This window comes from Scardinius erythrophthalmus, assembly GCF_964197995.2.
Source record: "Scardinius erythrophthalmus genome assembly, chromosome: 2".
Lineage (NCBI taxonomy): Eukaryota > Metazoa > Chordata > Actinopteri > Cypriniformes > Leuciscidae > Scardinius > Scardinius erythrophthalmus.
Window position 1 is genome coordinate 55651090 of NC_138222.1, and position 24828 is coordinate 55675917.

Genomic DNA, 24828 nt, shown 5'->3' on the forward strand with positions numbered 1-24828 from the left:
TTGAGCTTAGTAAGAGGGTAAGTAACTGTCACGATTTCTTAGTTTGAGAGCCAGGGTCTCCTTACCCTCCCTCAGTTGACCATATGAAATGTTCATGTTATTTAGTGTACTCAGCCAATACATATATCATGCAAGACTGCATATGTGTTTAAAAATAAGCATTTAAACTGTGGCACTAATTTGTAGCGTTGACTGAGAGGAAAGTTTGTTTTGACTCATTTTATTACACGACACCACGAATATACAGAAACTCAACATCATCATATAACGAGTAACAAGTAATATAAAAAGGTCAAAGGCCAACCAGGCCTGCATTTTCAGATAAATTAATGAGCCTTAATGTAACAGCGAATAAAATGAGAACATTATTTTTTTTCATAAATTCAGAGCGTTTTTCAGTGCTAAGTGTAATAATGCTTGACTAAAGCAGAAGTGGCGTATCAAATAACGTTTAAACAAATAATACTTTTGAGCATCATGATGATGATGATGATGATGATACAACACTTATTTGGTGTTCTCGATCTTTACAGCATCATTTTGTACACTTTCTTCTTGGTTCTTTGCCACTGATTCAAATTGTTAAACATTCTTGCACACTTATGATATCAATCTGTGCACAATTTCTGTGTTTTCTGAGGCTGTGCATGTGTGTGATGAACTGGATTTAACCCATGCGGTAAGTGTCTGTAGGGCAGCCGGGCAGACGGAAGCTGTCAGGCACTGGGCTGTCTAATTTACAGATGATCTTGTAGATGGCCTTCTTCCAGCACGGGTCAGTATCCCGACCACTCTGTATGGCAGAGAAAAACTCCCTCAGGGCAATCTCGGATATCTCCACAAACCTCTCAGGAACCTAGAAAGCAGAAATGACGTTTAAACACGTAACTGAACGGTTTCATGCAGCACACAGATGCTTTGCACACACTTACCTGGTAATCATTGCTCTTATTGTAGTGCATGTTGAGAATGCGGTAAAGCTCGGTGTCTCTGCCCAGGCGGAGTGATCTTTCCCTGGCAGATGTAGGCCCCTCTCTGGCCGCCTGGCGGGCAAAGCGCTCCATCTGGATGTAGAAGAACTCCCGGAAGTTACTGAACCACTTAATCAGCTGGGAAGTGACACAGCGATTGAACTGTGAAAGAAAAGCCAAGTTAATTCTAGCATCATTTCAAAAAGAGGCTCTGTAATGAATGTAGGTCAGCATTAAACATTTTAGTTTTTTTTTTTTTGGAGACATTCTGTGAGGTTTAATCACATACGGACAAAGCTTTATTATAATACATATGATTTAGTTGAAAAATCCATTGACATGGACTCATTTTCTGACTGCTCTAATTGATTCAAACTGTTTCAAAGGGAAACCATGTCAGACTGCTGTATATAGGTCAGTGTAACTTTATTCAATAAGTCATTAGCCCATATCATTTGTGCAAGATATGCACACAAAGCTATTCTACTTTGTGTTTAGGATATCTGAATGATGCTCACTTTGACATCAGGGAAATATGTCTTGAGAGTGCTGGAGCTGGGGTAGCGTGCGTAGAAGAACATGAGTTTGGCTTTCTTCAGGTGGCACGGAGAGAGACCTTCCTGAGAGTGTAGATGGTTAAGGGATGTTTGATAGCAGCACAAATACATTTATATAGTTGTATGTATAATATCCACTACCGTTCAATCATTTTGGGTCTGTAAGAAGTCTCTTATGCTCATCACAGCTATTTGATCAAAAATACAGTAAAAACAGTATTTAGCACAACAGTTTTCTATTTGAAAATAGTTTAAAACGTAATTAATTCTTGTGAATTTTCAGCATCATTACTCCAGTCTTCAGTGTCACATGATCCTTCAGAAATCATTCTAATATGCTGATTTGTCGCTCATGAAACATTTATTATTATCAATGTTGAAAACAAAAGTGTTGTTTTTATTGTAAAAAATGTTTTATTGTTCAATTTTGAACAGTTTAACATTAATAAATGTATTAATTTCTTTTTAAAACTGACCCCCAACTTTTGAACGGTAAATATATTTTTTTCCCTTTTTTTTAGCCTTCAAATAAAAGGATATTGATCCAGCGGCGAGATAGAGAGCTGCATCTCCTCCATCCCCCCCTCCTGCTCCGCCTCCCCTCATCCCTCCTTCTCTCGCTCTATCCGACGGAGAGGGCTCTAGCTGCCCCAACAACGGGAGGGGTGGGAACGCAGAGTTGTGTGAACGGAAGTCCATAAAAGATTCAGACAGGCAGTCCTTATGAAGAGGCAAACTGGAGAGGGAGCGGGCGAAGAGATTCTGCATGGTGTAGTGAAGAAGGGGCAAGGGAACGGGGTTGTCCGGGGGATAAGAGGGCAAGAAGTGGTCTTTGCTCCTGGGGGGTAAAAGTGCCGGGAGAGGGGGCTGGGATAGCGGAGGGAGGCTGGGATTGGCTTGAGGGAGGAGGACACTTTGAGCGATAGGCGCCCTCTTGTCTTGAGGACTCTTTGTGACAAGTGGCAACGCTTCCACCTGCTCAACCGCATGAGGTCTTGCCCTCCTGTCTGAGTTTAAATCCAACGGCATGCTGGTTTCTTGGGAAACAGTGGCGGATGTGCCTGTCGAGGCGTCGGTTTCGGCATAGAGACGGACAACTCTGTCGATAACTTGAGCCACGACATTTGCGAGCTCCTGCTTTAGAGCTTGAGCAAACTTCTGCCCTCCTTCTGCGCTCTCCCACTCGCCCCGGACCAAACTGCATCCCAGCCACACCTGATCGCCATTTAACTCCAAGTCCAGGTCCACGGAGGTCTCTGGAAATATCTCGGCGTTGCCATTCCCGTTGGTTTCGTTGTTTTTCTTAGACGAACAGCGCGGAGGAGAAAACCCACTGCTGATGAGTGGATCGTCGCTGTCGGAAAACATCTCCGCAACCTCATCGAGGTTAATCGCTCCGTTCTCCTGTTCCTCATCGCCTCCTTTCTCGTCATCCGCCTGGCCTCCGTAAACTCTCCACACCTTGCGCTGGAGTTCGAGAAGTTTCCCTCTGGTTTCCTCCAGCTGAAGCTTCAGTTCTTGTCGCTGTCGCTTTCTGCCTTCCCTGCTTTCCCTCCTGTTCCCTGGTTTCTCTCCCTTCCTCTCACCCATTCTAACCGAAGCTCTACTCTTCCTCCCTCTCTTCCCTTCCCTCCCCGTTTCTTCCTCGCTTCGAGCTGCCGAGTCCATCCTGGGTCTCTTAACCCTCGCGAAATCCTGCCCCCATTCGCCAGGGTCGGGAGCCGAGCTTTGTCCCCGTTCTCCATGACAGCGCTGAGATGATGGGGTTGCAAACTCCCTCTTGCCAAACACATCCTCCTCCCTTATATCATCATCTACCAAAAGCCCAGGGAACAAGCCCGGACGCTGACGGAAACTACCCCACCTTTGGGACGCACTGTTGGGATGCATGAGAGGGGAGAAGAGCGGGTGGGAAGACAGGCTGCCGGGGGAAAATCGGTGGCTTGAGGGGTTTGAATCTGGCAGGCTGTGATACAGTTCGAAGGGACACATCTGGGAAGGCTGCTGATGAAATCGATCCGAAGGGGAATCCATAGCCCCCTTTTCCGTTCTGATCTGGTTTCAGGATCTTTAAAGAGAGCACAATTTGCTGTGAATAAATAGAGAATCATAGACGAATACACGCAGCTATTTGGATCGGTTTTAAAATTGCTCATAATCCTCTCATTGTTATCGGCATCATCATAGTCTCTTTTTTTTTCCCTCTCTGCATGTGTGCGTTATCTATCCGCTGACAGCTGTACCCTGTGTTTGTTCAGACTGTTGACTCTATAGCTCTCATCCTTCTTTCCCTCTCTCTCACACACACACACACACACACACACTCAACTCAACACAAATACATGGATGGTGAGCCAGTAAATATTTTAATGAGATTACTATAGTCCCAAAGCTCTGAATCTGCATTTTTACTTAATTCAGACCTTTTAGTACTACTAAATAGTTTTGAGATAGACAGAGTGATAGACATACAGATAGATAGATAGATAGATAGATAGATAGATAGATAGATAGATAGACAGATAGATAGATAGATAGATAGATAGATAGATAGATAGATAGACATACAGATACATAGATAGATAGATAGATAGATAGATAGATAGATAGATAGATAGATAGATAGATAGATAGATAGATAGGCAACATAACTCATTTATCCTAAAATCAGATTAATGGAAATTACTCTCCTAAACTGACGTTTTCGCCTTTCCCTCATTGGCACAAATGCCACAGATGTCATCAGATTATAGCTCGAATTTAAAGCCGTTTAACTGCCATGGAAAAAAACATTTACCAGATGGAAGGACAACACCCTCACGGATAAATTATAGAAATTGATTTGCCTTAATTACTCACACACTTACCAACTCGCCGTGAATAATATCGCAGAGTTCACGTCAAAAGTTTTCTTGTTATTTGTTATGAAGACAGATTTCGCTCCTGCTCGAATACCGGCGCACGAGCGGACATTTGTAAACTCTGCGCGCGCGCGTGTGTGTGTCGCAGATTCATTAACAAATAAATAGATGAGCCGCATTTGACAAGGACAACCAAATACGCGGATGTCCCTAAGGTAAAAAGAAAGGTAAAATATTTTAAAAAACTTACAAAAGAGTCAGTTAAAACGCATCCCCGGGTCGGTCACTTTCCTATCGTGTTATATGTCGATCTTGTCGAGGTGTGCGTTGGTCACCGGGAGCATCAGCGTCAAACGCGCCACCGAGTTTCCTGTTATTGCTGTCGCTCCTGCCTCGCGCTGTCCATCTCTCATCCTCGCGCACACTATCGCGTGGTGATCAGCCAGTGGGCGTCGAGGCGAGGCGTGAGAGAGGGAGGGATGTCCGTCCGCTGCCCCGCGCGCACACACACACACACACACACCTCTCTCTCTCGCGCGCTCTCCACGTGGGGCAACTACTTGATTATGAGCCTCCACCAATCAAAAACGACCAGATTTACTAAAATAATCTGATGTGCATATGGTGCATCATTGTGACATTTTTTACACTATAGTTATAACCGTTCTTGTTAAGATTTATAATTTAAATAAATGTAAAATTAATAATCGATACGGATCTCATTCAATGTAAAAAGCGACTGAAAGTGAATCCAAAAAGCCCTAAATAGAATTTGCATTGAACAAACAGTAGATACATTTCTGATACATAGCTCCCAACAGTACTATAAAGTTCCCAAAGGGATAAAATGCCCCTTTATTATTACCGCTCAAAAGTTTGGGGTCAGTACATTTTTTTTCGTTAAATAAATTAATGTTTTTGTTTAGCAAGGATGCATTAAATTGATCAGAATGACAAAATCTATATCAAACAGAATGTTCAATCCATCAAAAAAAAATTATCATAGTCTCTTGAAAAAAATAATAAGCAGCACAATTGCTTTTAACATTGACAATGATCAGAAATGTTTCTTGAGCAGCAAGTCAGCATTTTGGAATGATTTCTGAAGGGTCATGTGACACTGAAGACTGGAGTAATGATGCCGAAAATTCAGCTTTACCATCACAGGAATAAATTACATTAAAAATAATAATAATAAAACACTTTTTTTATTTGGTAATATTTCACAATATACCTTTTTATTAAAAGCAGCCTTGGTGACATTTTTCAAAAACATGAATAGCCTAAATCTTACCAAACCCCAAACTTTTAAGAAATGTAATAAAACATAAACAAGCAGGTTTCTGATAAAGACGCGACATTCCATAGGACTTTTAAAAAATGAAAAATGCTGTAAGATTTAGTTTTTCTAGTTGGGACATATTTGGTTCTTGGAGGATTTTTTTGTTTGTTCTTGTTTTTTGCTTGCACTGGAATGTGTCAGGAGAGGTTCCGAATGATGAAAGAATTCTAATAGGAATCTTTTACAATTTTTTTTTTTAATTCTCTTTCGACTATAAAAAAGTAGTAGGCTACAGCCAAATTCAAAATCTCAAATTTTTTAACATTTTCATAAGCTGTAAGCCATAATCATCAAAATTATAACAAATAAAGGCTTGAAATATCTCACTTTGCATATAATGAGTCTATATATTAGTTTCACCTTTTAAGTGGAATTACTGAAATAAATGAACTTTTGCACGATATTCAAATTTTTCGAGTTTCACCTGTAATAGTAACACTGACTGCAGTAATTAACTAGTATGTTGGAGAACCTATTATAACATTTTTGTCTAAACATACTTCTGACTTAGAATCGATTGTTTTAATAGCCTGATATAAATAAATCATAACATAAATCTAAGTCTGAGGACGTGAACAGCTCCGGGTAGAACGTCACGGGTTGCCATTACGGTAACATGTTGTGAACGCAGCATAAGCTGGTTGTTTTGGTTCAGGAGGAACTGTAAAAGGCGGCTGCTGTTTGTTTATGGCGTATCATGACGTGTGATGCGCGGATGATGTGTGATATCTGTGCGAGGAGGTATGGAAATACATATTTTGACAGGCAGGTAGGACATCCTATCATTGCATTCGGACCGAATGCATTGATTGGACGAAGATTTTTTGACTTCCACAGAAGATTTATGTACATGTTTTAATATTTAGACCACTTCTATTATTGATTGCTATCAGGATGTCAAGAGTTTCCTGTAAAACCTTCCGTTAATGATTGTTATTTATTTTTTTATTACATATTTCCCCTATGGGACTGTATATGCCAAGGCCGGTATGAAAATGCAGCAATAAAGCTCTTCATAATCAGAGACTCCTCCACCCCAGAACGTGTGAAAGCTGATTATCGGCCCCTCCACTCCTCTTCATAGCACCCCTTCTCTCTCTTTCATTGTTTCCATCACTCCCTCTCTCCCCCACTTCACTGAAATACCCCTCAACCAACCAAACTGTTCACAATAACCAGTGGCTACTGTTGTTATGGAAACAAGAAATATGACACAAAGCCTTATTAATAAAAGGTGCTTGCGACTACAGAGCGATCTATAAACAAATGTAATTGAAATGTAGTTTACAGATATTGGATAGATAGACGGGACATTAGCACAGCTTGCATACTTTGACAAGTGGCGTTGATGCAAATAGTTCCTCTGTTTTATTTCTAAATCCATTTTTTTTTTGCAAGTGTGCAACGGAAGTGTTAAATTCCGCATTCGACAATTCCTTAATTCCTTACAGTCCATTTGCACTGTAAACACACACACACACACACACACACACACACACACACACACACACACACACACACACACACACACACACACACACACACACACCTTTTGTAAGGTCAGGCTGAAAGGCTTTTTGAACTACATTAGCAACTCACACTGAATGCTTTGAACTGAAGCCAAATGACTGACAGCAAACAATATTAAAATGCATGAGCAATTCTAACAAAGAGCTATGAAATACACCAAAGGGACGTGGCCATTTGCGAGCAGTGTTTTAAAAATGCCACACGAATGTCGATCCTTTCAAACGGTGGGAGACTTATCAAAATGTCTCATTTGAATGAGTCACGATCAAACATATTGCATTATGAGTCCGTAATATGCACGGAATGAAAATGTGGTATCCAGCGGGGAGAGAGAGAGAGAGAAAGCAGGAGTGCAGATAGACGTTTTGAGGGGGTCGATGGACAGGCAAAGTGTTTGCCCATTGGCTGCCTCTGAGGGAAAGTGTGTTTGAGAGAAGAGAGCACTCACACATTCAGCCTTGGGCAAGGTGACTGAGGAGAGAGAGTGAGTGACAACTGCAGTTGAACTAGAGGATATTCAATCTGAAGGGACAGAATAATGAATCCAGTCCTCGGGAATTAGTACCACAAAGACGTAAAAAAAAAAAACCCAGGGAAGACAAATACACACAACCAGGTTGAGAGAGTGTTTATAATACGTGAAAAAATAGGATTTTAACATCAGGCAAGTTGATTAAATGGAAGATATTTTGAGATTATTGGATGAAAACTGCGCAGGATGAGCAGTGAATTGGTCATTCCACCTTTGTCAGTATGAAAAATAATAATGCACATTATGTGTTTTCAAATAGATCTTCAGTGACCTTTACAATAAGGCTCAGTTTGTTAAAGGCAGGGTAGGCGATTTATTGTTATGCTGGTTGAAAGTCTCTTCACATGATAGCAATCACTAAGTTAAGTGGTCTAAATGTATTTATATGTATATGTCGTCTGCGGAAGGCGTAGGACCATAAAACGTTCGTCTAGTCATTGCATTCTGTCCGACAACGAGCATATATGCAGCGTTCACGCCAAAACTACAGTAATTTGGAAGAGATGGAAACCCGTGACGTTATCTCAGAGCGGTTTGTGACTCGAATTTATGCATTTCAATGGCAACACTATCAACGCCGAAATGAATCTGCAGCAGTCGCACAGGGTCGCGTTTCCGAAAGCCAACGATGCTTTCGGGAAACGCACCCGAAACGTTGTTCGTGTTCAATAATGTTTTGTGCTCCTTTGATACATGAGGTAGTTTAACGCCGTCTCTTGTGACGCTTTTGTTAGCTCTCTGTTGTGCGTTCATGTGTTTTGAAGGAGGTGTGGCTTTAGAGAGACGCTCTGAAGGAAGAGTGGGATCTCATGCTTTCAAAACTGGCCTGCTATTCCTAGCATCTCTTAAATTGCCTATACCACCTTTAATTATATATTTTCAATTTGAATAATTTCAAAATGTAATTTATTCCTGTGATGCAAAGCATCATTTCTCCAGTCTTTAGAGTCACAGTTCAAAATAACAGTGTTTATTTGAAATAGAAATATTTTATAAATCATATCTAAAGCATCCTTGTATACAAGTATTGATTGAGTTACTTACTAAACCTAAACTTTTGGAAGGTAGTGTATATATATGTCAAGGGACTTTGTCAGGCCCCACCCATAAAACATATTGTTTTGGGCCAGTGAATTTTATGCAGAATCCTGTAAAAATCTGCATTTATATCAGTTATCGGCAATTATAGATATAATTTGAGCACTAAATTTAACCGACACACCACTAGATTGTGAATCCAGCTGAGCCATGGCCACTGTTTCACCAGCTTTCAGCTAAAACTCCTCTTTACTGAAGCTCTGTTTTGAGTTTCTGCCTCTGACCTTGAGTTTCAGGAAACTGACTGCGGTAATGCACATTATTAAAGCCGTGAGTGTGTGCATGTGTCTTCAATGGATTGTCCTTGTCCTCTCAGCACCGCAAACATATTCTTTGATCTCTGACCGAAATGACTCTCACAATGCGGTGGAGAACCTCAGGAATACAATATAATGCACCGACTCGCTCTCAACCGCACACAGATAAGCTACCACAGACGCGAGAAAACGCGCTCGCTCACACACACTTTCACTCACTCTCCCTCTCAGTCTCTCCGCAGTACTCAGGTTGCAATTATCCTCTTTGGCTGGAGTGTTTTGATGGTATAATTGCCATGGACACTGAGGAGAGAGGGATTGGTGAGTGAGAGATAGAATGAGGGATGGAGAGGGGGAGAGAGGGACATCGAGAGCTGACACTCTCAGCATGCTAATGCCCAAACACACTCCATCTCCCCCCGTTTTCCTTTTTGTCACTCTCTTCATCACACACACACACACACACACACACACACACACACACACACACACACACACACACACACACACAGGTGCGGTAACCTCTCTCCATTCCACATTCTCTCCAGGAAGCCAAAACAGCAAATACACAAGCTCGACGGGAGAGCGAGAAAACAACAGTAGGAGGGGAAAGAGAGGGATATTTTCCATCCACTGACAATAGAGATGATCCACGCTCATCCTCTGCTCATCCCTCAGTTCTTTCAGCTATGTAATCCTTTTTGTCCTTTATATTCGTTCCTTCCCTTTACCCCACTCCAGAAAGAGAGCCAAAGTGAGTGCTACTCACGATGGCCCTAGAGATGTGGTTTTATCTGCACTGATGTCTTGATCTAGTTTAGGAAAAACAGCGACACCTGGTGGTGTATTAAAACAACTGCGCTCAAACCTATTAAAGTCCCCCTGTACTCAATAATTGTATCCATTAAAACTCATCTTTGATCAACGAAATTAAATATTTTAAAGGATTTTTTCCTTGAAAAAAAAAAAAAACTTCTATGAATATGCAAATTAGCCCCGTCTCCACTAACTCACTCACTTACACCGGCTTAGAGATTCACTGCAGTTTTAAGTAAAAAATACACAGCAATGGTGTAGACTTAGTAGAATTTACTCTGGCGTCAAGTAATGATGCTCATTACCTATTCCCTTGTAGCCGAGCTGCACCAATCACATCGGGTTATCTGATATAGGCGGGCCAGAGGCGAGCTAAACAGAAGACGACAGCGCTGCGACGTCGAAGTCATTAGTAAACATTGCAAGATGGCTATGGATGAACACCAGTTGTTTGAAACGGCTTTGGCCGCTACAATGAACGAGTTAGACTTGGCTTTTTATCCAAAAGAGGAACAGAAGACGGCGCTCGAATCGTTCCTTTGCAAGAAGGGCGTTTTTGCTGTTTTGCCGACCGGATACGGTAAGAGTCTAATCTACCAGTTAGCGCCGCTGGTAGCCAAGCGTATGGGACTTGTTGTGATTGGTCGTAGTGTTATCCAATTGTGTGCAGTGAGATTTTCAAATGCATGCTTGGTGCCGTCCCTCGAGCTGGCCGATTTTCATTAGTCGATGCCAGACTAGTGTTGTCACGATACCAAAATTATTGTTTCGATACCGATACCAAGTCAAGTATTGCGATTTCGATACTTTTTCGATACTTTTCCTGAAAAGGGAGAAACACTCTCAAATATCATTGCTGTGCTTTATTTTAAAACCGGGACAACATTTAATCATATAACACACTAATTAATGAACATATGAACAGCAGATATATTAAACATTTGAACAAAATATGAAATATCAAAATATAAAAAATAAATTAGAGCAATGACATTCAAGGTAAAAAATATATACATTTAGCAGCATTATCTCATTTATCATAAACACAAGAGCTTTATCTTGATTCTGAACTTTGAATAAAAATATGAACAGCGATTATATTAAACAATGTTTAATATTGGTATGATAAGCCTTATTTGTGATATATTTGACGTGGGGAGAGAGTTGTGGAAGGCCTATACTTCATGTTAAACATAAATATATATAGCAGCAAAGACAACGTCGGCAGTGTTGACTGCAAAATAGGCTACAGAATAATTCGTTCAGTATTGAGAGGTGCAATATTTGAAAATCGATCATATGTTTTAAATTACATTGTATTTGTCAAATCTTTCAAACATCAAAATGTCATTGATTAATATGTATTCGTGTCAAAATGACATAGAAACATCTTTTCCTATTCTATTTTGCCTGGAAACGCTTCCAACACGTGTGCGTGTCGCGTGAAAAATAGATTTCTAGAATGCACGCGTTTTCCGCGCGTCTCGAGCTGCACCCAGACGCGTGTGTCACGCAGGCAGTTAACATCATGGGAGCCGAAATAAAAACGGACACGACACGCAGCCAGTGTGTGTCAGGCCTTTACAAATCTGGAACGCGGTCATTCTTAGAAGCGATAGCCTACTAATAAATTAAGGAATCGTGACGTATTTCATTTCCGGTTTTCTTTTGAAGTATCGGTGCACCGTGCAACAGAGCAAAGTAGGCAACTTACTTCCATATGTCACTCCTCCTCGCGTCATCTTTTTCTACGAGTCGTGGACCACTTGTGCTCATAGACAGTATATAAACGATTATGCTCGCACATGCAGCCATCTCTGTAGTGTTTTGTCACATGAGACTGACAGCAGCAGGTTCTTTGCTGCGTGCGTCAGGAAAAAAACACAGACGTCCATAGGGAGGCTTTTTTTTAAGTATCGATACTGATAAATTTAGGTATCGTGACGTTTTTAATTTCCGAGTATCGCGATACTTTTGAAGTATCGATACATCGTGCAACACTATGCCAGACCATTAATCTTTCAGATTTAAGTCTGGATTTCCAGGCTAGTTGACTTATGAATTTGTACATGGTTTGTCTTAAAGCATATTAAAAACACCACATAGACATATGAACAACATTAAAAGCTTGATTTTCACCACAGGGGGACTCTAAAGTTAACATGAGATGAAAATTAACCATATGAAAGGTGCACTACATAACTTTTTTTTTGTTCAAAATCAACAACATTTTAATAATGAGTCAATACATCAATCAGTCAGTCAGGTTCCGGAAGTGAAATTTCTTCACATGGAAATTGATTTTTAACAATAACTTACCCTTTAAAGAAAGACCTACTGTGAGCTACGAGGTTGTAAATCGATAGCATTTGCTTCTTATGAAGCCATCAGCCCACATTATTTCAGCTTAGTTTTAAAATAATTGTGTATAACAGCAGAATTTGTGGTGGAAAAACAATATTGCTCATTATGCTGCACGGAAAATTCCACCAATCAGAGCCAAAAGATCTCTTTAGCTCCGCCCACTCCAATGAAGCACTGCTATGTATAGCTTATGTATATACACATAAGCTGTTAACTACACAGTCTTTTTGTTCAGTTTTGTCCAGTTTTCTAATACTTTTTTTGCTTCAAATTAAAGTTTATAGTGTTGTGATTCACCTCGTAGCTGATTGGCTTGATTCATGGCTTATAACACTTTAACGAAGACTTTTGAACACACTGAATATCCTGTTCCACCCTGAAATATCATATTACAAAAGTAAAATGGGTTGAGAATGCTTTTTTCATAATTATATTATATTTTAAATTACTTATAATTAACAAAACAGGCAGATTCCACTGAAAAGGCAATGTCTTCATTTAGACAACAGTCGTTTACATACCGGCTTCATTTACACAAAAGTCGGATTAAAGAAAATTGAATGGCCTCTAAAGACGTTTCCAGTTCCTTAGGATCAGACAGTATTAGATGATTATGTTAAAATAGTGTCAAATCAAGTAAAAATCGCTTGGTCTTACAATGCAGGGAGTGTAGTGCATCCATTGGACACATCCGTTTGGATGGTGCTACAAGTGTAACTATTTGGTGTGGGAGTCAAGTGTGTGTGTGCGTGTGTGTGTTGACCGTGTGGGTGGTCGGCGAGTTGCACTTAAGTGAAACCGTGGTGGAATTGTTTCAACGTGTGCGCGTGTTAGTCAAAACTCGGTTCATGAGGGTACATATGTGGGAGTGTGCTTGGGTATCCCAGGTTTGATGAAGCTTGAGTTAGTGTGTATGTGTGTGTGTGTGTTTAAATTGTTTCTCTATGTATTGTGGTCGTGAGTGGGAGTCTGTATAGATAGAAGTCTCTCCGCAAGCTCTAGGACTTCAGCAATCTTCCTCTTCACTGCTTCTCTCCTCTTCAAATCTACATCTCCTAGCGGGAGAGAATGAGTAATAGAGAGAGAAGAGAAAAGGGTAGAACAAAGGGATGTAGTGAGCTTTAGTTTCCCCCTACCATTTAAATATTTTACATTGCATCCAAATAGAGCTAATTTAAAGCTTCGAGGAAAAAAACATTGCACGTAATGTCCTTGTGTTGAGAGCTACTCTGCTCTTTCCTCTCAAATTATTTAATCACGCCAGGGTCATTCTGACCACAGCAAATTGCCATTTGTATGATTTAGGGTCTGTAACCTGTATATGGGGCCAGTTTTTCAATTTAATTTTTATTTAGATAATTAAAAAACTACTATTTTTATTAAAACAGCAGTGTTTTGGTCACGCAATTTATAAAAACATTGCTTTTATTTTTTAAAGAAATGAATACCTTTATTCAGCGAGGATATTTTAAATGGATCAAGAGTGACAGTAAAGAGCTTTAAGGGTGCGTTCACACTCGTAGTTCGGTTCGCTTTGTTCGTTTGGTAGGAACCCCCCCCCAAAAAAAACGTTTAGCCCTGGGTGTTCACATTGGCATTTTTACACCGAAACTAAAGATACTGAACCTGATTGGTTGGCTTTTATTATGAAACAACGCTGTGCACTGGGCTACATGCGCTCGTTGTATGTGCGTAACCTACATATGATGGTATTTTGACCAGCTGAGAACTCGTGAAGAGCTTATAAAATGTGTAAAGGAGTCAAAACAGCGGCAGGAATCATTCCGTCAAACACACACACACACAGATCTGGTGTGAGGAGACGAGGTTCTGATGTCTGTACCGAACTGTGATGGGCAACATCGCGACTATGATGAGAAAAACAGCTGTGCTTGAGCATTCTGTCCTATTTAGGGTCGCATCTTGTGACATCATGTCCTGTTTTTGGTTCGTTTACATGTCTTTGGTCTGTGTTGCGTTCATATTTCAGTCGAACTGCACCAGAGTTGGTTTGGAAGCGGACTGAGACTCATCTTTTCAGCGTCTCAGTTCGCTTGTTTGGTGGCACCAGGGTTCAGACGGCAGCGTTCAAACTTATTAAAATGAACCGCACTAACAGAGCAATCGCACTAGGGTTCGTTTTAATCCAACCAAACATGACAAGTGTGAACACACCCTAAAATGTTACAAACAGTGTTGGGGGTAACACATTTCAATTAACGCAAGTTTTGTAATCAGATTACCTTTTTCAACTTGTAAAGTAATGCATTTAAATGTACAAGAAAATATCTGAGTTACTTTTTCAAACAAGTAACGCAAGCTACTTTATTTTCCCCATGTATTGACTGACAACTCTTGTTGTTGTGAGAAATCGTGAGTGAGTGCAGAGGCTTTGTGTGTGTGAACATGATGGGTATTGTAGTTCTAGACTAAATGTGAACATGCATTTACTCATCTCACTTGCACAAAAACACATTCGGTATTCCTCAAAATGACAAACAAGCCCAGCCCATATGAGAAGTAACACAATGCATTACTTTTCATAAAAAGTTACTAAGTAATGAAATTAGTTACCTTGACGCAATATTGTAATGCATTACTTTTAAAAGTAACTTTCCCCAACACTGGTTACAAAATATTTATATTTCAAATAAATGCTGTTCTTATGAACTTTATATTCATTAAAGGGGTCATATAATGGTACATGCACTTTTACAAGTTGATTGTACTGAAATGTGTGTTGGCAGTGCCTGTACACAACCATCATAAAATGATAAAAATCCATCCAGTGTTTTTTTTTTATCTTCTTATGTTTCCTCCCATATCAAATCAAGCTGTTCGATTTTGTGACATCACAAAATCGACGCCCCTCCCACGATGGTTGGGGCGTCGTCCCGCCGACTGGCGCGTTCATTGTTGATAGCTGGAGCACTGAGTAGAATGGCGTCTAAGCGATTGTGGTGTTCTTGGGTGTAATAAGCAACACAGCATCATTTTGATGTTCCTAAATCCGAACCGCTGAAGACGCAGTGGCTGAGTTTGTTTTCGAAGGGAATATTCCCCACGATCAACGTCAATGCTGTCATGTTTGCGCGAATCATTTCACACACCAGACTGCTTTACAAACGAGGATCAGTATAAAGCTGGTTTTGACAAGAGGCTGCTCCTGAAAAAAGGATCAGTACCAACTATTCCTGTTGCTGCACCTCCAGAAGAACTGAAGTGAGTGTAACATTTTATTGACCTTTATATTAATCTTTACAAATCGCTTTCACGCTTCACGATGAATGCGGCTATTTTTACACTCAGGTACATTACGGCATGTTTTCTATGTACAACGTTCTCAATATAATTCATAATCCCACGTTTATAATGAACGACGCGGCGTTATGGTTATTGTGTTACAAACGGTGTACACACAGAACAGAGGGGTGGGGTGAGCAAAGCTCATTATCATTTAAAGACACATGCACTCAAACGGCGTGCTGAAAACAGCTGTTTTTGACCAGGTAAAATGAGTGTTTTCTTACAATACTAATGAGAATTTTTAATTAAAGTATATTACAAACTTTTAATTTAGACCCTAAAGAATCATATTAGCTTGTACAAAAATGACATTATATGACCCCTTTAAGAATCCAGAATTTTTTTTATAACAGTGTCCACAAATATATTAAGCAGCACAACTGTTTTCAACATTGATAATATGTTTCTTGAGCTGCAAATCATCAAATTAGAGTGATTTCTGAAGGATCATGTGACACTGAAGACTGGAGTAATGATGCTGAAAATTCAGCTTTACCAATATAGTAATAAATTCCATTTAAAATATATTAAAATAGAAAAGTTATTTTAAATAGTAATAATGTTTCACAATACACAAAAACATAATAAAAGTAGTGCATCTATTTTTGCATTTTAAACTCAATTTTGTGCACACTTGTTATAACTTCAAGTTAATTAGTCACACTGGAAATGGAAGGTCACGTCAAGCGCATGCATTGTGGGATACTATATTCCCAACAGGGTGCTTCGTTGAATACAGCACATATTACCAAAGGTAGTATTTAGTTTTTTGGGGATTCTGTGCATGTAGAAAATGTGCACAGTCTATATCCTATACACTGCAGAAAAGTATATATATATTAGGGGTGTCCATGGTTAACCGATTAACCGTTAAAAATTGCGTAACCGAGTGAAACATTTTGCTCGGTTAAGTGGCGTCAATGGTGTGCATTGAATTTAGTTGTAATACATTTTTGCACCGCCAGAGACCGCTAGACCAGTTTTCTAATATGAAGCGGGCAAAGAAAGCGCGCGTCCGAGAATGAAGGCTGTGCGCGAGCCAGAAACAAATATAGTCAGTCAGTATCCGCGCCACTGATCGCAGCACAATAATATCTGTCTGCAGAGCCGCAGAGCCACAGCTTTACACCAGCAGTTTTACCCCGCGCATGCGCAGTTTCATCACAACAGTTTTACCCGCAGAGTCCGTTTACCGTTACATTAACCCATACAATTTGTATTATGCATTTCCTAAACATGTACTTGCTAATCAAACACTTTATATGAACAAACTACTAATCTATAAAACACAATCGGTCTTCCGACCTTTTACTGTGTTGATATGCGCGAGGGAGAGAGAGCAATACAGCGCTCGTGTTGTTTGAAGGCGGTGAGAGTGCGCGCGCGCGCGGCCGGGGCTCTCTCACTGTTTGTTCTTATGCGCCCTGTCCACTGATCTAAATAATTAGTTGTTACGACGACTTATTTGTTCCCTCGTTTTAATAAATCGTGGACACGTTGAACTATTTCCCTCCCTCATTTTGATTTAACGTGGCCAAAAACAGTTTGATACTATTAATTAGTGAATGCTAAAGACCTATATTTTGTGAATTGGTGAATATTCAGGTGAATTATTTCGTGGCCACGAATTAATAATAATTATTAAACTGTTTTTCGTCCCTGTGAAGATAGCTCTTCAGTGAAGGCCGACTACAGCTTTTTATTCCTTTTTTTTTTGTGAATTGGTGAATATTTATCAGTATCAGGTGAATTGTTGTGGCCACGAATTAATAATACCTCAGCACGTTTTACAAGCCCCTTCTCGATCGCAGCGGCAACGAGCACTTTGATCACTTGATTTAAAAAACAAAACATTTCAGCGCTAGATCGCCTAAAAAAAAAAAAAAAAACGAACGAAATGAATGCTCTGCTAGTTAACTGAAGATGTTTTGTTTATTTGTATTGGTATTCATGCCGCGAGATGTTTCAAAAGTGGTGACAATATCGACCTTAGAAAATAGTGGTGGGGACATGTCCCACCCGCAAATTTTGCCTATCTCGGGGTTGCGGCGCGCACACTATGGTTAACCGAGTATTAACCGCTAAGGGCCTCGGTTAACGGTTAATGAAAAACTTGAAAACGTGCAGCCCTAATATATATATATATATATATATTAGTATGCCATCACAAACAGCCTCCTTGTCTTACCTTGCACTCCTTTCATAAATATATCGACAGCCATCCTGTATCGTTTCACTGCTCCACTGTAATCACCCTCTCTTTCTCGTTCCTGGGCGGCATTCAGCTCTTCATTGGCCTGGTGCACGTAGCTCTCATCTCCGCCAGACTCAGTCCCGTTTGGACCCGTTAGAGGGACAGACAGGAGTTGAGCATGGCTGGGTGATCCGTATGGTTGATCTGAGGCATTGAATAAGGTGGTTAGAGTGAGATTTGCATTTAAAAGAAAAAATATGCAGACTTCCCTACCTTCTTTGGCACATGGGTCAAAAATAGCGAGGTCTGTATCTGAAAGCGGAGGCGGAGCCTTTTCTAAATGTTCCTCCAATCCAGAATCAAACAGCGAATCAAACTCCTCTAATTGGTCGACTGGAGAACCTGGGATTTCAAGTGAGGCATCTGGAAGATGAAGAGTTGGGAATAGAGCAATTAGCCATGATTGAAATCGAATAGAAACAGGATAAAAGACGTGGATGACAAACTAACGTGTTGTAGCGTCTGTAGCTGCAGCGCATTGGTCTGTGCCGTTATTCTGATGTGTTGTGATGTCAGTGTCGCTCTCTTTTTCTGTCACTTCCTGTATTTGCGTTTCATCTTGTGTTTCTGGTGTGGGGCTGCTGTCCCTGTCGACGGAAAAGGCCTCGACTGCCACCTCTGGCTGGACTAGATCTGTCAGTCTCGGGTTGGACTCCAGCTCCTGGGCCGGGATTGGAGCATCTCTCCCCGTCTCCTCTTCAGCCGACAGCTCAGCGTTCCTCTCCGGCAGGGGAATAAGAGGAGGAGGAAGACACGTGGAAATGGCAGCTGTCTCCAGTGGTCTCCTCACTTCTCCTCCCTGACAGAGGAAAAATGACCAAGCGAATTACCAAAAAATGACCATTCACAAGACACACAATCAGACAAATACAGCACAACTTTTATGATCCTTTTTATTATTTTTGTTTGACCATGTCAGTGCCCATTATGAACTCTGATAAGAGCAATATTTATTTTATGTTCCACCTAAACAACACCTGAGGATGAGTAATTGATGAACTATATGTATACACATTAACCTTAAAATATGGGATTTTTTGGATTAAGTCTCTTAGCACTTAGTTCACACTTGGCATGTTTGGTTCGATTAAAATGAACGCTGCCGTCTGAACCCTGGTGCCACAAAACAAGCGGAAAAGATAAGTCTCTGTCCACTTTCAAACCAACTCTGGTGCAGTTCGACTGAAACATGAACGCAACACGGACCAAAGACACGTAAACAAACCAAAAACAGGGCATGATTACACCAGAAGCAACCCTCAAATGGACAAACACACACATATCTGCTGTGAGGAGACGAGGTTCTGATGCCTGTACCGAACTGTGATGGGCAACATCGCGACTATGATGAGAAAAAACAGCTATGCTTGAACCTGTTTTTTCTCATCATAGTCGCGATGTTGCCCATCACAGTTCGGTACAGGCTTCAGAACCTCGTCTCCTCACAGCAGATATGTGTGTGTGTGTGTGTGTGTGTGTGTGTGTGTGTGTGTGTGTGTGTGTGTGTGTGTGTGACGGAGGGATTCCTGTCTCTGTTTTGACTCCTTTACACATTTAATAAGCTCTTCACGAGTTCTTAGCTGGTCAAAATACCATCATATGTAGCTACTCACATACAGTGCTATGCATAAGTTTAGACACCCATGCTTAAGTTGACTAAAAAGAGGAATAAAAAATCATCTTTTGGAAATTGAACTTAATGCCTTAATTTAAAAAATTAGGAAAAATCCAACCTTTAAGGACACCAATTTTCTTTGTGAATGAATAATGTATCGTAAATAAATAAATGTTCTTCCTTAAAATACAGGGTGCATAAGTTTGGACACCCCTATGTTAAATTCCCATAGAGGCAGGCAGATTTTTATTTTTAAGTATTTTTTTTTTTTTTTTTTTAGGATACTATGCATCCTGATAAAGTTCCCTTGGCCTCTGGAATTAAAATAGCCCCACATCATCACATAGCCTTCACCATACCTAGAGATTGGCATGGGGTACTTTCCATAAGATCATCTCTCAATGCAAATCAAACCAGCTATTAGGCTAACTGAAATAAAACCATGCCAATCTCTAGGTATGGTGAAGGCTATGTGATGATGTGGGGCTATTTTAATTTCAAAGGCCAAGGGAACTTTATCAGGATGCATAGTATCCTGGATCCATGAAGTAACTGGCCTTTAAAAATAAAAATCTGCCTGCCTCTATGGGAATTTAACATAGGGGTGTCCAAACTTATGCACCCTGTATTTTAAGGAAGAACATTTATTTATTTACGATACATTATTCATTCACAAAGAAAATTGGTGTCCTTAAAGGTTGGATTTTTCCTAATTTTTTAAATTAAGGCATTAAGTTCAGTTTCCAAAAGATGATTTTTTATTCCTCTTTTTAGTCAACTTTAGTATGGGTGTCTAAACTTATGCATAGCACTGTATATCTAGCGCATTTATCCACAGCACACAGCATTGTTTTGGATGTTCGGTAACTTCTGTTGTGAAATAAACGTAATAAAAGCCGACCAGACAGGTTGTGAACATATCCCTATTCCTTTAGGTTTAGTGTTAAAATGCTAACGTGAACGCTAAGCAAACCAAACTACAAGTGTGAACACACACTTAGCCAACACTGTCAGTCCAAATCTGATTGTATGTGAACCCGATTGGAATCTGATCTAAATGAGTTAATGTCCACACTGTTCAGATCCATTTTGTGTGTCCCGTGGCGCTTTTTCATTTTCCAGAATATCTGCATTGGTTTCTATGGCAATGACATTGCATTGATAAGCATATGCCATATGTCTAATATATCTATCTATATGTCTTACCCTAAAGAAATCTTTGAGTTGAGGGCTGTTGTACAAGGCAGGAATGTTTGTAGAGAAGAGCAGCATGTCCTCGGTTGCTTTCCTCCGCTCTTCAATCACAGCCTCATCAAAACGCCCTGTGAGAGCGAGAGATACAGAGAGAGCGGTGAGGGAAGTTAAGCCGACTAACAGCATCAAGTGATAAAACTGAAATTCTTCAAATCCAGGTGGTGGGAAATAAAGTGACAAAATTGCAATTCGGTTGACCTTACCAAAAACCTGCGCTCGTGGGAAAGGGGGAAACTCCTCTAGCCGCCTGAACAGGTTCCTGTGAGTGTACGCCAGCTCTCCGTGTAATTTCTTCAACTCTGAGTACCTCTTCCACACCACAACCTGCCAATCAAACCAACAATGAGTCCAATGCAGCTCCAAACGTGTGTGTATGCAAACATACAGGGTCAGGGATGATCATACCTCTTTAACATTCTCCGGCTGTGTCTTTGATACAAACTGTGGAGAAAGAGACGGATAAGTTAAACCACATGACACCAAAGGGAGAGGATTTGAAAGGGCTTATTATTTGAAGCATGAATTGGGAAGGGGATGAGATTTGTGCATGAGACACTGGAGTCACGTGATCTTGTTCCAGATTCACGAGTTTCACAGCAAACCAGATACACAAACCTAAGTTTGCATTTATTATTAACCCTCTCTACGAGGATCAGTATGTATATTGCACAGTTTATCAAAGTGTAAAGCATAAATATCTAGGATACCTGTAATCAATTCAAAACACAAAACTCATATAAAACTCACCCGTATCTATTATTCCCCTCTGTGATAAGGAGAAGTAAATATGATCATGCAGAATATTTTAGAGCTACTGACCCTTGCTGTTACTTTATATTCCGTGTGTCCTTTCTCGTGTGTGCGTGGATCTGTCACAGTGAAGAAGCGATGATATTCTTCAGTTTTAGACTTTCGAGACATCACTGTCAGAAAAATGTTTAAATTATAAATAACATAAATATGAGGACAGAATCAAGCGGTCGTGACTGGTACTGCGTTGGACTGTTGACAGTTTGGAAGTTACTTCCTGCTTTGTGACAGGCGCATGCGCAAACGGATAACGTCGCTACTTTTCAATCCCTTCATAATAAAAGTCATTCTAGGGAACGTGAAGATTTTTGTGTCTGTGCAGGGGCGATTCCAGGATTTTATAAATGGGGGTGACCAAGAACCAGTGAGGGGGGGGCCCATGGGAAATCAGAAAATTAAACTGGAAATAAATACTTGTAAATATTAAGCACAATCTTTGCAATGACCAGTGCCCTAATATAGATGGTATTAAATGTGGCACTGCATTTATTGGACCACACAGTTTTGTTCTAATAAATAAAAAAGCAAAAAAAGACTGACCTCTTTTCATTCTCAACTGTGCCCCCCTCTAGACACGCCCCTGTGTCTGTGGTGTCTTTAACGAATGTGCTGATGAAAGAACGAGTGTGACCCATAGACAGTAAAAAAAAAGAGTGTGTAAAAATAGTGTATATTAGATACACATAATAAATCAAGTTTTACATCACTTTTAAAGTCTACAGTCACTGCCCTCTTTTCAGAAACTTTTTTTCTGATGTAAAGAATAACCTAATTCTGTGACTATGAAAGTGCAATGTATTTATAGCCTATTCAAATGATATCAAACCATTGTGAACCTGCCATTGTGAAATTATTCACAGATCTGGTTATCAAAAATAAATAAGCATTTTATATATACAGTGGATTCAGAAATTATTTTGTTACGTTGCAACCTTATGCTAAATGCTTTTAAATTATAATTTTTTCACATCAGTCTACACTCCATACCCCTTAATGCCATTAAAGACACCTGATTGTATGCCACTCTGATCATCTTACAGGGACCAATTTAAAACTAACTAATTTCCACTCATCTAAACTAGACTAGATGGGTCTTGTCACTCTGAGACATTTTGCATAGCTGTCAACCCTCCCGTTTTTTCCGGGTTTCTCACGTATTTGAACTCTTTTCCCGCTGTCTTCCCGTTTTAGTATTTTCCCGTAAAATATCCCGTATTTTTAAAAGTCTTAAAAACGGCCAGATTTTCATCCTAGGTCTTAAATTTCATTTAGTCAGGTGACAGGTCTAAAAAAGTGTTTACCCTGGTTCATTTCCAGAAACGCTGGCCGCAGAAAGTTGTTACAAAGTAGCAAAAAAGTATGGAGTTGTAGCTACAAAGCGGAGCGCTAGAGCAGGGGTCTCCAACACGTCGCTCGCGTGCTACCAGTCGCTCGTGGCTTGATATGAGCTAGCTCGCCAGAGGCCGTTCACATATCGCGTCTTTTGCGCGCTCAAGTTTGTTCAAATGTAGGCGCGCGGCAAGCACGCTCATAATTGAAGCGACGCGCAAATTTTTTTACCAGGCGCAACGAGATGAAAAAAATCTACACTTTTCAGAATGCCGCAAACGCACCGCAGGTCATGTGACAGGAACCAACCAATCACCCCTTTCCATAACAACATTTAAAAAAGCTCAGTCAACATGAAGGATGGGGGTGCACCCAAACACTACTAATAAATATAAGCTATAATGTGTAAATGTCAGTAATTTATCTTTTTTGACTTTTTATAAAAAAAATATTTAAAGGCTGAAATATGAGGTTTATCTTTGAATAAAACCTTTTTTGTCAAAACTTTATTTAGTAGATAACATGTTGCAAGACACTCTTTTAAAATCTGGCCATCATTTTTAATGGTATTTTAATGTTTACGTAAACAAAAAGTGCATATTGATGCTAATCAATTTGTTTTTTGCTGTTTTTCGACATAAAACTTGTTGAATTGACTTCATTCTGTAGTATTAGTACTTTTTGAACAGGATTCTGTGATAACCGTGATAATTTTGGTCACTTTAATCATCTTATCATTTCCTCTAGTTATGATCAACTAAAACAACAATCAACAATAACTGTGTTTTTACAGTATAATATGCAAAAGTAAAATTTTCTATTAAAAAAATATCTACCTCTCCCTCTGTCTCACACACACACATCAGATAATCCTAGATAGATAGAAAGATATAGATACATAATGATCCCGAGGTAACTATCTATCTAACTTGGATAATGCGTCGTCACGTGTAGGGTCTTAAATTTGAATCTTTATGGTCTTAAAATGTCTTAAAAAGGTCTTAAATTTGACTTACTGAAACCTGCAGAAACCCTGAATGTTTACTTTGTTAATAAATAAAGCTCTTTAAACATATCCATTGGTCTGTAATATATATTGTGTAGTTATATAAACTCTTTAGACTGTTAATGATTAGTGCTTTTTTAAAAAGTTTTTGGGTAAGAATCGTGTAAAAAAAAAAAAAAACCTTATTTTGGGGATGGATTCCGGGAAATCTCCCTTATTTTCAATGTTCAATGTTGACAGCTATGCATTTTGTCATTTGTCACAAAAAAGCAATCAATTCTAACTCTAAAGATAACACTTATTCTTTCCCTCATATTAAACCAAGGATGAGCTGGCCTCATTTTAGGATGGTGCCCAGCATGTTACCCATAGCACTGACATGCTCACCTCTTCCTTGTAAATGTTAATGGCCACCCATTGAGACGGCCAAGTCTGAGTAATTTCTCTGAGATCTCGAAGTCCTGGTTCATGTGGGTTCAGAGAGGGGGAGATTTAGGGAAGCACAACTGTCCAATATCAGCCACACATGAGTATCAGATTTGATCCGATGGACAGGATCTATATCTATATCTATATCTATATGTACTGTAAAGCAGTCACCTATATCACCGGAGATGATGATGGTGTGACGTAATGGCTAAGCAAGCAGAGCAATTAACATTTGAGTCACTTCGCATCATTAATTCTTTTGTCTAACGAGGACCTCATAGTGAGAATAAGACACAGAAATGCACGGTTCTCCAAATCACAAGTGACACCACACGCCTTACCGGTCCACGATAGTGTCATCACCCTGCTATAATTAAGACCTTACTAGTTCATTAGTGCCTTGCCACTGAGGTTATTAACACTTTCCCCTGTCAAACATGAGGATATTTATGTTATAGATGATCAATTTTTACATGATATATTATTGCAAATAACAG

At 39.9% G+C, this 24828-nt stretch overlaps 2 protein-coding genes across 5 annotated transcripts; both read right to left on the minus strand.

Annotated features, from left to right (window-relative positions):
• Positions 1-65: 65 nt before the first annotated feature.
• On the minus strand, positions 66-12668 carry prox3 (prospero homeobox 3). 4 transcript variants are annotated; one of them, XM_081393752.1, is made up of 5 exons: positions 4640-4931; positions 2069-3596; positions 1490-1597; positions 933-1133; positions 66-856 (listed from the first exon to the last, which is right to left on the minus strand). In XM_081393752.1, the coding sequence occupies exons 2-5, from the start codon at positions 3560-3562 to the stop codon at positions 668-670; spliced, it is 1992 nt and encodes a 663-aa protein (XP_081249878.1). In that variant the 5' UTR covers positions 3563-3596; positions 4640-4931; the 3' UTR covers positions 66-667. The 4 variants fall into 4 exon arrangements, with proteins under 4 accessions (XP_081249878.1, XP_081249881.1, XP_081249880.1 ...); XM_081393755.1 differs by lacking the exon at positions 4640-4931 and adding an exon at positions 12626-12668 and having other exon boundaries at positions 167-856; XM_081393754.1 differs by lacking the exon at positions 4640-4931 and adding an exon at positions 11679-11794 and having other exon boundaries at positions 167-856.
• Positions 12176-22986, minus strand: snx15 (sorting nexin 15). The gene is made up of 9 exons (XM_081393791.1): positions 22869-22986; positions 21577-21680; positions 21163-21198; positions 20961-21081; positions 20710-20825; positions 18339-18687; positions 18102-18251; positions 17823-18032; positions 12176-13383 (listed from the first exon to the last, which is right to left on the minus strand). The coding sequence occupies exons 1-9, from the start codon at positions 22876-22878 to the stop codon at positions 13271-13273; spliced, it is 1209 nt and encodes a 402-aa protein (XP_081249917.1). The 5' UTR covers positions 22879-22986; the 3' UTR covers positions 12176-13270.
• Between the last annotated feature and the right edge of the window lie 1842 nt (positions 22987-24828).

Bases quoted from the DNA above. Each gene is read 5' to 3' on its own strand.
- prox3 (XM_081393752.1), bottom strand. From the start codon at position 3,562: ATGGATTCCCCTTCGGATCGATTTCATCAGCAGCCTTCCCAGATGTGT. The intron at 1,598-2,068 runs ATATCCTTTTAT...AACCATCTACAC, and splicing joins TCTATCTCGCCGCTGGATCA to TCTCAGGAAGGTCTCTCTCC. The intron at 857-932 runs GTAAGTGTGTGC...TCTGCTTTCTAG, and splicing joins ATAAGAGCAATGATTACCAG to GTTCCTGAGAGGTTTGTGGA.
- snx15 (XM_081393791.1), bottom strand. The intron at 20,826-20,960 runs GTAAGGTCAACC...TCGCTCTCACAG, and splicing joins CCCACGAGCGCAGGTTTTTG to GGCGTTTTGATGAGGCTGTG. The intron at 13,384-17,822 runs GTAAGACAAGGA...CTCTCCCGCTAG, and splicing joins ATTTATGAAAGGAGTGCAAG to GAGATGTAGATTTGAAGAGG.